The sequence below is a fragment of the Dasypus novemcinctus genome, chromosome 29 (genome assembly GCF_030445035.2).
Source record: "Dasypus novemcinctus isolate mDasNov1 chromosome 29, mDasNov1.1.hap2, whole genome shotgun sequence".
Taxonomy (NCBI): domain Eukaryota; kingdom Metazoa; phylum Chordata; class Mammalia; order Cingulata; family Dasypodidae; genus Dasypus; species Dasypus novemcinctus.
Genome location: NC_080701.1, coordinates 27,761,330 through 27,775,152, shown reverse-complemented (window position 1 = coordinate 27,775,152; position 13,823 = coordinate 27,761,330). Strand labels below are relative to the sequence as shown.

The 13,823-nt window shown below is 49.4% G+C and overlaps 1 protein-coding gene across 21 annotated transcripts in view; it reads right to left on the bottom strand.

Moving 5' to 3' along the window:
- Positions 1-13,823, bottom strand: part of CSGALNACT1 (chondroitin sulfate N-acetylgalactosaminyltransferase 1) — a 398,657-nt gene that overhangs the window by 4,634 nt on the left and 380,200 nt on the right. For all 21 annotated transcript variants that reach the window (XM_071212689.1, XM_058290053.2, XM_058290061.2 and 18 more), the window contains 3 exons: positions 11,083-11,261; positions 10,134-10,228; positions 2,186-2,267 (listed from right to left, as the gene is read on the bottom strand). In XM_071212689.1, coding sequence (XP_071068790.1) covers positions 2,186-2,267; positions 10,134-10,228; positions 11,083-11,261 — 356 coding nt within the window. The remainder of the gene's footprint in view (positions 1-2,185; positions 2,268-10,133; positions 10,229-11,082; positions 11,262-13,823) is intronic.

The window sequence follows — 13,823 nt, the reverse complement described above, 5'->3', positions numbered from 1 at the left end:
CACGCACAGTGCTGATGCGCCTCAAGGAGTGCCGTGCCACGCAGGGGTGTCCCCTGCATAGGGGAGCCCCATGCGCAAGGAGTGTCCCCGTAAGGAGAGCCGCCCAGCGCGAAAGAAAGTGCAGCCTGCCCAGGAATGGCACCGCCCACACAAGTGGTGACTCAGCAAGATGATGCAACAAAAAGAGACACAGATTCCCTGTGCCTCTGACAAGAATACAGACAGACACAGAAGAACACATAGCAAACGGACAGAGAGCAGACAATGGGGGGGGGGTGGAGAAGGGGGGAGAAATAAATTTTTTTAAAAAAGTAAATCTTTAAAAAAAAAAAGAAAACTGAAGGGTAATCTAGGGACTATATCGCATAGTGATTTTGGTGGTGAATGCCGATTGAGGTTAACAGTACAATTATGTTCCTCTATTACAAGGAGGTGTTAAGAATATGGAGATACACGGAAAAATACAGCTAGTGTTATTTATAGACTATAGTTAACAGTAATATGGTGATATTTTTACAACAATGGTAAAGTACTGTATCAATGCAAAGGGTCAATAGTGGGGGCGGATAAGGACATACGGGATTTTTCCTTCCGGAGTAATGAAAATGTTCTGAAATGGACTGAGCTGATGACAGCTCAGCTCTGTGATGAAACCGAGAGCCCCTCAGGGGACACTGTGGACGGACTGTACAAGGCAGAGGACCATATAACACTGCGAGCCCCGTGGTGAAAGATGGACTGCGGTTAACAGTCCAAATATGAGAACGTTCTCTCATGAACTATAACAAATACACAATACGTGGTGTTAATAATAGGGTGGTTTGTGGGACACATACACCAAATATAAGCTACGGACAATAGATAGCTGTAATAACATGACAACATTCTTTTCATTTGTAACAAGGTATCCTAACAATGTAAGGTGGTGGTGGTGGTGGGGTGATTTATAGGAATCTTGTATGATATGCATGATTGTTCTTTGAAAATTCGAAATTAAAAAAAGGTTAACGGTGTACTGAAAATAGTAGATGTAATTTTGTTGGTGCTATGAATTGGTAAAAATTCCCACAATAATTCCGCGTCTAAGAATCTATACTAAGTAAATAATATAAAACATACAAAGTTATACATGAAAAAATCTTTTAAAATATATATAATTTTTGGACATGTGATTTGTACATAAGCACTTAGGAAGATTTCTCTTAGAGAAATCAAAGAATGTCTGTAGCTAGTTCCTGGGTATTTGCAGAGTACCCCCAGCTCAGAGACCTGCATCCTGGGTGTTCTACTTCTTACAGGATTTGACTCCTAAGTTCTGTTTTCCTTTTCAAGTGGTTTCCTTGAGTATTCTGTGATACCCTGTAGCCCCACACCATCTCTGAATCAGAGTAACCTGGGACCACCCCTCACTCAATTTTAAAACAAGAAGGTTGAGGGCTCGGGCCTGCCCGGGAGCAGACTGGGAAAGGCAAGGCTGGGTGCTCTTGGCAGGCCTGGGAGGAGATCGGGGGGCTGGGGGCTCCGTGCTGCCACCAGCAGCCTCCCCCACCACCCGGTACCCATCAGTCCCTAGCCCAGGACCGCGGCCTTTGACCCGCTGGTCGAGCCTCCCTCCAATCCAGCTCCTCTGTGAGGAGGTGTGTGGCACTTCCGTGGAGGGCATGGGGAGGAAACCCCTCTTCAGCCCTGGCTCTGCCCCTCACTTGCCCCGAGGCCTGCGAAGACCCCTTTGCCTCCAGGACCCTCGGTCTCCTCGTCTGCAGCCAACGGGCCCCTCCTCTCTGTGCTCTGGGTGGCTGCGGGCGTGCGGGTCTGTTTAGGGACAGCAAATGCTCACTGGGCCGGGGCTTGAAGCGATGACTGGAATTTTGAAGGGTCAGCAGAGAGAGAAAGGGATTGTTTTTTCCCTGGAAATTGTGCCTGGAAGCTCTCTTTATAGAACAAGCTCCCTTTTTACCTCAGATTGTGTGGCTTGTTTGGGGTCACTGACAGGAGTTGGTAAGATGAGGTGGGCCGAGGCGCCACACGTCCTCAGAGTCCTGCCGTGAGGGGTCTCACTCTGTGGAAACGGCACCACTGTGGCCACCCCCGAAGCCTGGCGGGCATCCCTCCCGGGCCACGCGCAGACCGGTGGCCTCTGGGTGGCAGCAAAGACGCAGCGTCGACGCCAGGCCCGGCCTCTTACCTATGTTGACGAAGTCCGACCGGTACTGACATGTCATCCCAAATCCGAAGTCTCTCCAGAACCCCGTCTCCTTCTTGATGACCTGCAAGGAAGGGACTGTCATCTGAGGGCGGAAGGAAGCGCAAGTAGAACGTCTCCGCAGGCCCCGCGCGTCACCGACCGCCAGCCCCCGCCGCGCTGACCCGCGGATGGACTCGTGGCCTTGCGGGCGGCCGCGGGCCCCCCGGCACCCTGACAAGGGCGCCTTGTGATTTCTGGCACCCCCGGGTGGAATGTGCTAGGGTGTGCGCATGAAAACACACACACACACCATCAAACACAAAGCAGGAGGGCCAGCTCTGGGGCAGCGCCATGGAAAAGCCACCTACGGGGCCTGGCCCGACGCCAGCGCCAGCCCCGCACGCAGGGCCAGCGGGGGAAGTCGAGGCAAGGCAGAGAGAGCGGCTCGGAAATGAGGCCCCCAGGCACGGCGTGCCAACAGGACTCCCGGGCAGTCCAAGGGAATGTCCGAGACTCTCCGCTCTTCTGCTTGGCAAAGTCCAGCGCGCGGAGGAAAAGGGCACTAAAAGCCTGGGCTCTGAAGAAAGACTGTCCATTCATCTTGAAATTATTTTAAAACCACACTGCTCCAGAGAGCACAGGCAGCGGTGCCAGCGGGCAGGGCTGCCAAAGGGCCATCCAAGCAGGGCCGTCTCTGAAAAGCGAGGCCGGGCCCCGCTCCGCTGCGTCCTTTGCAAGTAAACTCTGAATATACTTGCCAAAGCAGCAAGGCTTACAAAATACACGTATGTATGTTGGCCGGGGGTAATTCTGGGATGGTGTTGGGATCTTAAGAATGGTTTTTAATGGAAAAGGGTGGAGGGAAGTTTCCTCCCCTGGAGCGACCACTATGGCTTGAGTTTCTGCATTTCGGCTTGGGACACCTGGCTCGGGTCACCCTAATTAGAAACAGGGTGTGTGGTGAGAAAAGCAGTAAGTTCTCACCCCAACTTGACCACTGGCTGGCTTTTTGACCTCAGGCAGTTCCCTCTGCTTCTTCTGAGCCTCCGTTTCCTGTCCTGTAGAATGAGGGGGCTAGGCTAAGGTAAGTCTTACCAGAAGGTAAGGTTTCTTCCAACTCTAATGTCCTAACACCACATCACTGCTATTCTACCTTCCTCGAGTTTCACTCTGGCTATACCACAACCCAAATGAGATCCCACAAGTGGCCTACAGAAAGATCGGTGAATCTTAAAAATTCTTTTACTCCATAATCTACTGAACCATCTCATTTTCACTCCACGCTACACATCAGTGTAACTTACATTACTGTTAACATGTCAGGACTGCTGGAGGGAAACAAATATCGAGGTTAAGTATTAAGAAGGTTAGTTAAAGTTGTCCCCAGCAGATGTTCTCCATTTTTAGTTCAGAACAAAGGGCTGTTATGCAGTATCTCCCAAAGGACGAAACCATTTCATTAGTATCAGCTGGAAAGATTTTCAAGGGTAGGAAATTCTGGAAAAATCTCCAGGGAGTCATTTTTTAAAAACTGTTTCTATTCCATACCTGTTGTGCCAGGCACCTAGTTTCTGTTGCGGGGAATGGCCTGATCTCCCTCTTGCTTTTCAGGACACAGACAAGTCCTCCAAGGTTCTGGGCAAAAACGGAGTCAAAGGGAAGTGCCAATACCCTAACTTCAAATACTTGGCTGAAGTCTATGTGGAATTCAAAAGCAAAGGCTCCAAACAGGAAAAGCAATCAGCCGGCCCTTGGGAAGTAAGACAAGCGGGATGTCAAGAGGCAGCCGGCCTAAGCCCTGGACTGAGTGGACGGAGCACCTGCCAAGGTCAAAGGGTGGCCCTCCCCTGGCACTGGAGGCCGACTGATTTAGGAGTGCAGGAATGGGATACAGAAGTATTATAGAAGTGGGCCTTAAGGTGGCAAGCCACGAGAAGGCCTTATCTGAAGAGGGCATAGTAGCACTTAGGGGAAAATGATCTCCTCGTGCCCGAAGCGTAGCATTTCAGGGCAAGATGGAGACCACACTGTGGAGTTCCACCCCGCAGTGTGCGGAGTTGCTCTCTGGAGCGGCGCCTCTCAGCAGCATAAAGTCAAGGCTCTCCAGCGGGCATCAGAGCCCCTCGCTTCTGCTTAATGCTCTGTAGTGGTCCCCAGTGCAATCAGAATAAAATCCGTGAGAAGGAACAGGGTGTGACTGCAACTGCAAGCAAGACAGTCCTGTCCAGCTGCCCCACTGGACCTGAGGTCCCTGCCATTAGAGGCAGAGTGGGCATCGCCATCCCCAAATCCTCACGAGCAGGGGAACACACAACGGGCTAACGTAGACTTCTTCCAGCACTGGAAGAACTCTAACCACTCGTGGAAAGGCATTGGCCACCAGAGGCTCCGAGGGACGGGAGAGGGAAGAGCAGGTGTCGTGAGGCATTTTCAGGACAATGGGTTTGTCCCGCATGGCATTGCAGTGACGGATACAGGCCATAATACAGGTCATCGTGACTTACAAAACTGTGCGGGACAAAGTGTAAGCTATCAAGTAAATGCAGTCCGTGGTCAGCAGCAGCGCTTCCGCATGTGTTCATCGATTGTAGCAAACGCCCCACACGAATGAAGGATGTTGATGTGTGTGTGGGGGGAGCATATGGGAATCCCCTTTATGTTTTATTTAACATTTATGTAATCTAAACCTCCTTAAAAATTTTAAAAAAAATTAAGTTTAAAAAAAGCCCATGAGGAATCTTCTAGCCTTCCAAGGTCCTGCTGGGTCTGGCCCTGCCTGCTTGGCCCGTCTTCTCCCCGTCGTTTCCCCCCGTTGCCTGTGCTCCGGCCACGCAGCCCTTCTCTCTCCCCCTCAGGCTCTCCAGACTCCCAGGTGTCGGGGGCTTGGGGCTTGCAGTGCCCCTGCCTGGTGGCTCCTGGCCCGCTCTGGCTGCACCTGCCCACCACGCACGCTGCCCCACCGCCCCGTCCTCGCAGCGGGGCGCCCGGCCTGCCCAGCCAGGGTCAGCACCCCCCCCCCGCACCCTCCCCACCCTGTTGATTCTCTCTAACTCTCGTCGCCCCCTGAAATGAGCCTGCTGACGCGTTCCTTTCTGCGTGTCCACTGCCTTCACCCACTGCCACTGGCCAGCGGGGGCTCAGGCGGTGCTGGATCTCCAGGCCCAGCGCCCAGCACACACCCCACCATCACTTCCAGTCCTGGGGCAGAGAGGGCCCTAGGCCCCCGCGACAGGCCAGATTCAAGCAGGCGAGGCTCGCCAGCCAGGGCACCTGCAGGGCCGAACACGCTCAGACCTGTGGCTCTGGCCCAAGAGACAAACATCTTCACCTCCCAGGCTTCTGCGCAGGAGTGGGTTCTTAGAAACTGCCTCAGGCATAAGGGGCTCGTTGTTCCACTTAGAGGTTTAAGAAGAGGCCACTTAGCATCTGCATAGCTGCGATCTGGCTCTAACTGAGGGGACAGAGTCCCGAAGATCAAGGTCATACATAGAAGACAAGCACCTCCTCGGGCCCTGCACCTCCCTGTTCTGTTTCTAGGGCTTTCCTCCTTTTCTAGAATGCCCCTCCAGGGCTGGCTGCCCGAGCCCCCTCCAGAGCGCCCTTCTCCCCCCCACCACCCCCGTCTCAGCCGCGCACGGCAGGACGCGGCGGTGCCACAAAAGGACAGTTGTCCGGCTTGCTCTGCCACAGGAAGCTTCCAGAGCCGCAGCTCCGCGGGCGACGCACGTGACGGGGGTCATTCTTCTCCGTTAGGGCCAGAGCACAAAGCCCGGCTCAGCGTCCCGTCCCCAGGGCCGTGGGAAGGGGCCGCCGTGCAGCTGCGCGGGCGCCGGGAGCCGCCCTGGTTCAGCGGCGCTGCCTTGGACACCTGCCCGTGGAGCGATCCGGGCCCGGAAAGAAAATAAATAACAAATAACCCGGGCAGAGTATCCCCTCTCGGGCAGAGAGACTCCCCGCAGAACCGAAGGGGTGTGTGACCAGCCAGCCACTGACCAGGAACGCTGCCCAGCAGGGCCACCAACTCGAGTGCCCGCTCCTCCCAGATCTGTATCAACATCTATTTTTTTTTTTGACTTTCCAAAATTTACTAAAATTTTTCTTTCCATTGAAAAATAATGTTTAATATCTATATGTTTTTATTTTTTAAAAGATACTTAGATTACATCAATGTCGATTTGCTACAAGTCCTCTTTTATCGTCGTCTACATGAAAGAGAAAAAGGTGCCTTCCGAAGGCTAGCGTGCTGGACAGGGAGTGGCCCAGGTCTGTCTCTTCTAGGAACCTGGAACCTACTATTAGACTCTCCACCTTCCTTTAAACACTTTTAGGCCAAAGGAAGCGTCTCCTGCTCCTGTATCCTCCCTGCTCTCAGAGGAGCTGGAGGCTCAGCTCTGCCACTAGCAGCTGTCCTGTTCTGCGCCGGGGACACTCTCTCTCAGCCTCAAATTTCTCGCCTGTGGAAGGAGAGGAATAATGCCTCTTCCCACTACTGAGCCTTAAATGGGATGTGGGCACGGCGGGGACTGTGGAAAGGCTTTGCTATTATTTATCTGTTTTTATTCTCATCTGTTATTTTTTTTTGTACTCAGTGAGTATGTGCTTGTGGAAGAAATAAAAACAAACAGCAGGGAGGCAGGGGATGTACAATGTTCAGGCAGCAAGTTTTAAAAAATTTAAGCAGGTGAGTGGTAAAATACTTTTGGAAGACAGGTGGGGGCGTAATCAGAGGGGTGTGCTGGGCCGGAACTAGCCGGTACCGGCTGCCTAGAGCCGGATGTACAAATCTCTTCCCAACTCCATTTGCAGGGGTGTCATCTTGATAGGCCAGGCAGGCTGCAGTGGGTGCAGGTACCCTGTGGGAAACCGGCAAATGCTATAAATCGGCTTTTTCCCCTTCTCTTCCAGAGAGTGGATTGTTAAACATTTACCAACACACCACTGGCTTTCTGACATAATAGGTTGAGGAGAAAATGGATTTTAACCTGTATTCTAGAAACCTGTCTCTGGCAGAAGCATGGAGGAAACACTGGAGCGTTGGGGAGGGAAGGAGCCTAAAGAGAGAAGTGGTCGGAAGCTCCCGCAGTGGCTGAAGCAAGAGCTGGTGGAGCCTGAACCAGGAAAGTGGCTGGTCTAAAGTTAATATTTATTTAAATTAAGAGTCCTTCATTGCTCAGAAAAGCCATTTCTATATTAAAGCATCAGCAAGTTTCATCTCAGAGCTTAAGACTCAAGAAATTAAATATTGGTATAAAATCCCATGATTTTATTGCTTCTTACTAATAATATATACTCAAAGGTAAAGAAGTAGTTTGAGTCAAAAAACAAATCATGAAATGGGCTACTTGCTTTTGTCTGTAGGTAGAATATTATCAAATGAAAGTGACCATTTGCTGCAAGAAAGAAGCCCTGGTCTGGCCACTAACAAGTCATACTGGATATTTGCAGGACTGTGGAAAGGTTGCCTTTTGTTTCCACAAGTAGCTTTCATTACAGCTGTATCCTGCATCTGTAGCCTTATTCCAGGGAAGGCTATTAAATTTATGAATTTATCCACATCATAAACCAAAAACACCCTCGGTAGGAAATCTTGCCTAACTGACCCATCTCAAATCATTACTTTCTCTTTTTATACCTTCACAACCCCTACATATATTCTGCTCTAGTTTATTAATTTCTGAAGGGCCATGCTCTGCTTTGGAATTTATGTTAGGTCATTTCCTTCCTACTTCAGCTCTAGATCCTGAGCAAATCTATTTCTACCGCACTCAAGGAAGGAAATCCTGGCTTCAGTCTGAACTCTGCGGTTAGCTGGCTGCACTAGCTCTACCAGGTCACTCTACCACTATAGAAAGAAGAGGGTGAATGACATGATCTCACAATCACTGCCAAGTGTACTGGCTTATTAATTCAGTTCTCCCGATACCCCAATTGCACCCAAACCAGCGCCCTGTAGGCAGCTAACACTCGAGGAAGGGTTCGCTCAGTACAGAAAGATAATCCTAACTTGCTCTCTTTTTAAATGGAGAACCTTCATCTCAGAAAGGAGATCTGCTCTGTTCCCCTGATTAAAAAGTCATAAATACCAAAATATCAGAGCTACTTGCTGTAGGACAGGTCAAAAGTGTATTTAGAAGCACATGTCAGAGACTGTGAGATTGTTGTGCGGCTCGAGCACTGAACAAGGAATCTGACTTGGGGCTCTGCCCTGACCACTGGTTCTGTCGTTGCTGAGAAGCTCAGCCCTACCCTGCCTCCTGCTGCCCCCTGCGCTTGCAGGAATAATAATGAAAGGATAAAACTTCTAAATTGTAGCAAGAATCCCTTGCAAGCAAATAAGGTTTTTATGAGTCTGAAATGGAAACATTACTCACATTGGATGTCAAATGGAAACAGTGCTTTATTTAAAACTCAAAGAACTGTTATCCTGATTGGCTGAAAGAAAATAAATCCCATATCCCAATTTCCCCTCCAACCCTTTCCTAAGCTTAGAACTTGAAGAAATTTCTGTCTCAATGGGGCAATAATGCTTCTAAGGGGATGGAAATTGTTTCTTGGGGAATGTAAAAACATCTTATTCTTTTTATATATAAATGCATATATACATATAATACATAACAGATATCTAGTATATCTGTGGTATTAACAATCCTTCAGGGAAGGAGGGAACTATTGATTTTTGTTGGTTTACTGTCTGGCCTGAGTCCGTAAGTCAAGCCATGCTAGTACTCGGGCAATGACTAAACCTTGTCCAACCTGCAGGAGCCCAAGGCTGAAACTTTCTGGAAAAGGTCTTACATTGGCTTTAACTGGGGGAGGCCCAGAATGGGGATGGAAAAACCGATTTGTTGCTTCTGGCATCTTAAATACAGAAAACCAGTCCCTCAGAATTTCCCAGAACCTGTGTTTTCGATGAAAGTCAAGTGTACTCTCCCATTGCATGGACGCACGCAAGACTTAATCTTAATCACACCTACACAAGCAGCAGATTTCCTTCTTTTACCCTGAGAAGTCCTGAATGGGAATCAACAGCTTTGCCATAGCACAAGGCAGAGCGGCATGAGACATGATTAAGAGATGGCCCTCTGATCAGAGCGGCCCTGAGTCAGCCTGAGCTAGAACACGGCTTGATGCAAACCCAGCTAAGCTCCCTACAAGAAGAGATCTCAGCGCAGCTTGGGGCTGGAGAAGGGTCCTCTCTTCTCCCTGTAGATGCAACAATACGGAGCACTGACGTCCTCCAAGGGGCACACCTACTCGTGGAGCAAAGATCCACCTCTATCTACATTATCCTGCCCCCTGCACTGCCTCTCTGCTGAATGAACTGCCGGCCAGCATCAGGGACCCCTCTGCATAGCGGCTGTGTGGTTCCACTGTGCCATCACTTAGGCAACCAGAATCTTAACAGAGAAGTCTCTCCGCGCTTCCTTTGAAAGCCACCTTGCCAGTGACAACACTGATGCTAAGACCCACCCCGAGGCACTGTGACTTGGAAGGGATCGTGCCGTGATGGCGAGGGCAGTGGCAGCCAGAGTCCAGGAAACCTGATCTAGTCTTTGCTCCTCCCCTGACTCACTGCATGCCCTGGGGTGAACTGCCCCTTTCTGACTTGAATTTTCCATCCGTAAAATGGCAACAGAAAACTCACCTTTCTTACCCCATAGGATTGCCGCATCCAAAATGCAATGATGCTAGTTTCCAATAACCACAGATGAAAACTATGCAGCTGTGAAATTACCCTTATGTCTGGTACCGTTCCCATTTATTTTCCACTTTTCAATATGGCAAGCGCTTCTAATCAACAAAGCGCCGGGCGCAAAGGCCGTAACTGCACAATTTAAAAACTACTGAGGGAATCAGGTTTCCACTCACCTTTACCCAAGGTCGGGCACCCCTGGCAATGAAAGACATGAACCAGAGCCCACAAAGGTTCGACGTGGTAGTTACTCACCAGCTGCTGCTCTAAGGGAGGGACCGAGTCGTGGTGGCCGTAGATAATGCCAGGATTGTACTGACTGAAGAGCACAGGATAAAATACCTTTTTCCCTGCAAAGCAGAAAAAAAAATGCTTTATGTAAACCCGACTGATAAAGCTTCTGTTCATTTCTCTTTGACCTCTGAAACATCCCAAATCTTTGCATCTGCTTTTCATCTTCCTTTTACTCAGTTCTACAAGAGGGCGCCCTCATGGGAAAAAGCCCTGGACCAGATAAGTCAGGCGCAGACTCAAATTCTCCTGCCCTCCTAGCACAGGAGTGATAATGCAAAATATTAACAGTCAAGGGTTCTGGAACTGGCCGTCACTGGCCGTCACCCAATGGAAGTAGGGATAGGGGTCCCGCACGCCCCCTGCCATGCCAGCCATTAACCCTGTAATTGCCGGATTGGGGGTGGGAGCCTGAAGAATTGTTGGGGAAGGGTCAAGAGTAGCTGCAGGAGTAGACTGGGGGAGACTGGAGCACTTTCCCAATTTAGGCAGAAGTTCAATATCTGAACAACCGATAACCACCAGCTGACTATCCGCCTGCCGTTGGAACTCTATGAAAATAAGTGCCACATGGTGGGTGCCTTCTTCTCCCAGCCCTCCTCCCTTTAGGTGGGGGCAGCTTGGGCAGGTCTGTGTGCCCCCCAATGCACTTCTGGATGTTGGCTAAAGCAGGCCTCCCAGCAAAAAGTGGGAAAGGTGTCACAAGCACAGAACTTGGGTCAGAGAGTCCCAGCGCTCTGAGGGCTGGCAGACCCGCGAAAGGAAAGCAAGCCCTGTGATTTCCCTTCTCCTGGCCATCGAGGGAAAACAGAGCTGCCCTAGAGGTAGGGCTTGCGCGTGAACCATGAAGAGAAGGGGGCACGAGTGTGAGAGAGCCCGTGCCGGCTGAGGGGAGGCGGCCCCCGGCCCCTACCTGGCTGGGTGTTCAGCCGGCACGTGTTGAGGAACTCGGCGGTGAAGTAGATGTCAACGTCGCAGAAGAAGAGGAGCACGTTGCTTCCCTTCCAGTAGCGGGCACCGACATCGAGTCCCTTCCCCCGAGAAAATTCTCCATTCAGCTGGATGAAGGTGAAGTTCCTGAAGTTGGCGGCTCTAAAAGGGGAGATCAGACAGAGCTGTCCACGCACCCATCTGTCACAGCTACAGAAATCCCCCGGAAAAGAAGTGACAGGGGACCATCCATGGTTTGCCACGTTTTTGTATTTTTCAAATAGGAGATAGCATTTCATATATTTTTTTTATTGTGGCAACACATATATATATCACAAAATTTCCCATTTCAACCATTTTCAGGTACAATTCAATAGTACTAATTACATACACAATGTTGGGCCACCACCACCATCATCCATTACCAAAACTTTTTCATCACTCAAAACAGAAACTTTGTACCCAGGAAGCAGTTAAGTCTCCACTCTCCCTCCTCTAGCCCCTGGTAACCTCTGATCTACTTTCTGAACAGCAAATATGAATTTGCCTCTTCTAGAAATTTCCTTTAAGTAGATCTGTCCCTTTGTGTCTGGCTTCTTTTACTCTGCATGATGGTTTCAAGGCCCGCCCATGTTGTAACACATGTCAGAACCTCATTCCTTTGAACAGCTGAATAATAGTCCATTCTATGTATGTATATGCCACATTTTGCTTATCATTCATCTGTTGGTAGACCCTGGTTAGTTTTCACCCTTTTTGCCACATTTCTTTAGTGACTCTTAGGGCTAGGGGACCCAGAGCCATTGGACTTTCATTGGGATCAAAGGTACCAAGAACACCTAGAGAAATTTTGACATCAACTTATTTCTTGTCTCTCTAGAAATTTCTCTGCACTGAAAATTGTATTGACAGTGAGTTTTCTTTGTGATGGAGAAAACTTGAACACCCAAGAAAACTAGGTCAATGCAACCAAAGGAAATCCCCAAGCTTCTTGTGCCACCCAAATGAAACCACTGAGCCAAGGAAATAGAATCACATTGGAATGGCCCCACCTAACATCTTCTCATCTGTCTTCCAATCTAGGAGCCAGGCAAAAGGCTCTGGATGTATATCTATCCCAAAGCAGATTTAAAGTGGAGTCCTTCCTCACCCTCAGATAAAGCAGCATAGCACAGAAGGAAAAACAACAGACTTGGGGCCAGAAGACTTTGCCTGCTCAGCCCTGGCTCTCCTGCAGATCATCTCTATGATTTAGGCAAGCCCATTAATCTCCCTGAACCTCAGCTGCCTCATCTGCAAAATGGGAATAATAGCTTGTTGACTATTTCACAGAGCTATTAGTTAACTAAATGATTGTCAAGAATATAAGCACTATGCAAGCATCAGGTATTGCTCTTTGAAATGCAAGGATTCCCAAGCTTGTGGGAGTAAAGCCACTCTAGAGTTTGCTATCCTATCCCAGGAATAGCAGAACTTTCTGAAATGGAGCACATCTTGAGCAAAAGTTCCAGGAACTCATTCAATACCTGGTGGGAGAGGGACACAGTCTTCTACCAGAAAAAGTCAGAAAACCACTTAGTCTTATTCCAGTCTCTATGTTTTGCTTGCACAGAGGTCTGGCATTTGGCAAATCACCCTTCCCCTCTCCTGCTGACCACACCCCTCTTTTCATAGTGGCTTCCATTATCCTCCCTGCCATCACACCACCCAGCCTCTCCTTATTCCCCAACTCCTTTCTCACCTTGATATATTTAGAGAACAGAAACCCACTTCCATTTTTTAATTGTATTCCAAGTCACTACCTTTGGGAAAGGACAACCCACATTGTACTCATGTCTGATGATTTCATCAGAGGAAACTAGTTCTGCTACTCCTTCCTTAGCATCTTCTTCCAAATCCGGGAGCATGCTTGGTCTTGTATCTTGAGAATCTGTGGGTCTGACCTTGTCTGAGTACGTGCTGATGCCACATGTTTTTCAGATTAGATCAAGGTAGAAGCATTGAGCTGGGAAGGGCACTGCTCCGTGAGCCAGGAGACCATGTCCCAGGGCTGAACTGTGCTGGACCCCTTAGGTGTCCAGATGTCTGTGTATGGAAGAATGAGTCTCACCCTAGCTCTGATTCTAATATACCTGAGGCGAGTCCCTTCACCCCTCTGGTCTCAGGTTTGTAAAAGCAGGTGGATACAGAGCTCAAATGTCCCTTTATAATTCTTGAAAGCCCCATGAGTCTGTGATTCTGCATTCATTTGACGTTCCTCTACATTTGCAGGGATTCTCTTCCTCTTTTAGAACTTCATCTTGAGTCTTCTTTGGGGTTACATGGACCCAGTTCATAGTTTCTGTGAGTAGCACTGGAGTTATGTTCCAAAGCCTTTTCCGTAGTGGACCTGGCCATAGCTCAGGAAGGTGCTACCCACTGTCTTGAGAGATGTCCAGGTAGTGAGGCCCTTGCAGCCGTCTTCATATCTCCTGGAGGGTTCTACAGCTCAGCTCAATCTATCTGGTCAGGTTTTGGGGAAATTTTGCTCTTGGGAGATGCTTGAACTTTTTTTCACCTGTGAATCTAAGGACATCTCCAGCCAGATCAACAGTTATTCCACCCCCATCCCCACCCCATCCTGGGCTCATCTTAATTTCAGCGGCTTTCTCTAATAGCCAATAGCAGGTCGCTTTCTTCGTTTGTTTTAAAGTTCTTTACCCTTTGGGCCCTCCCAGGTGGCAG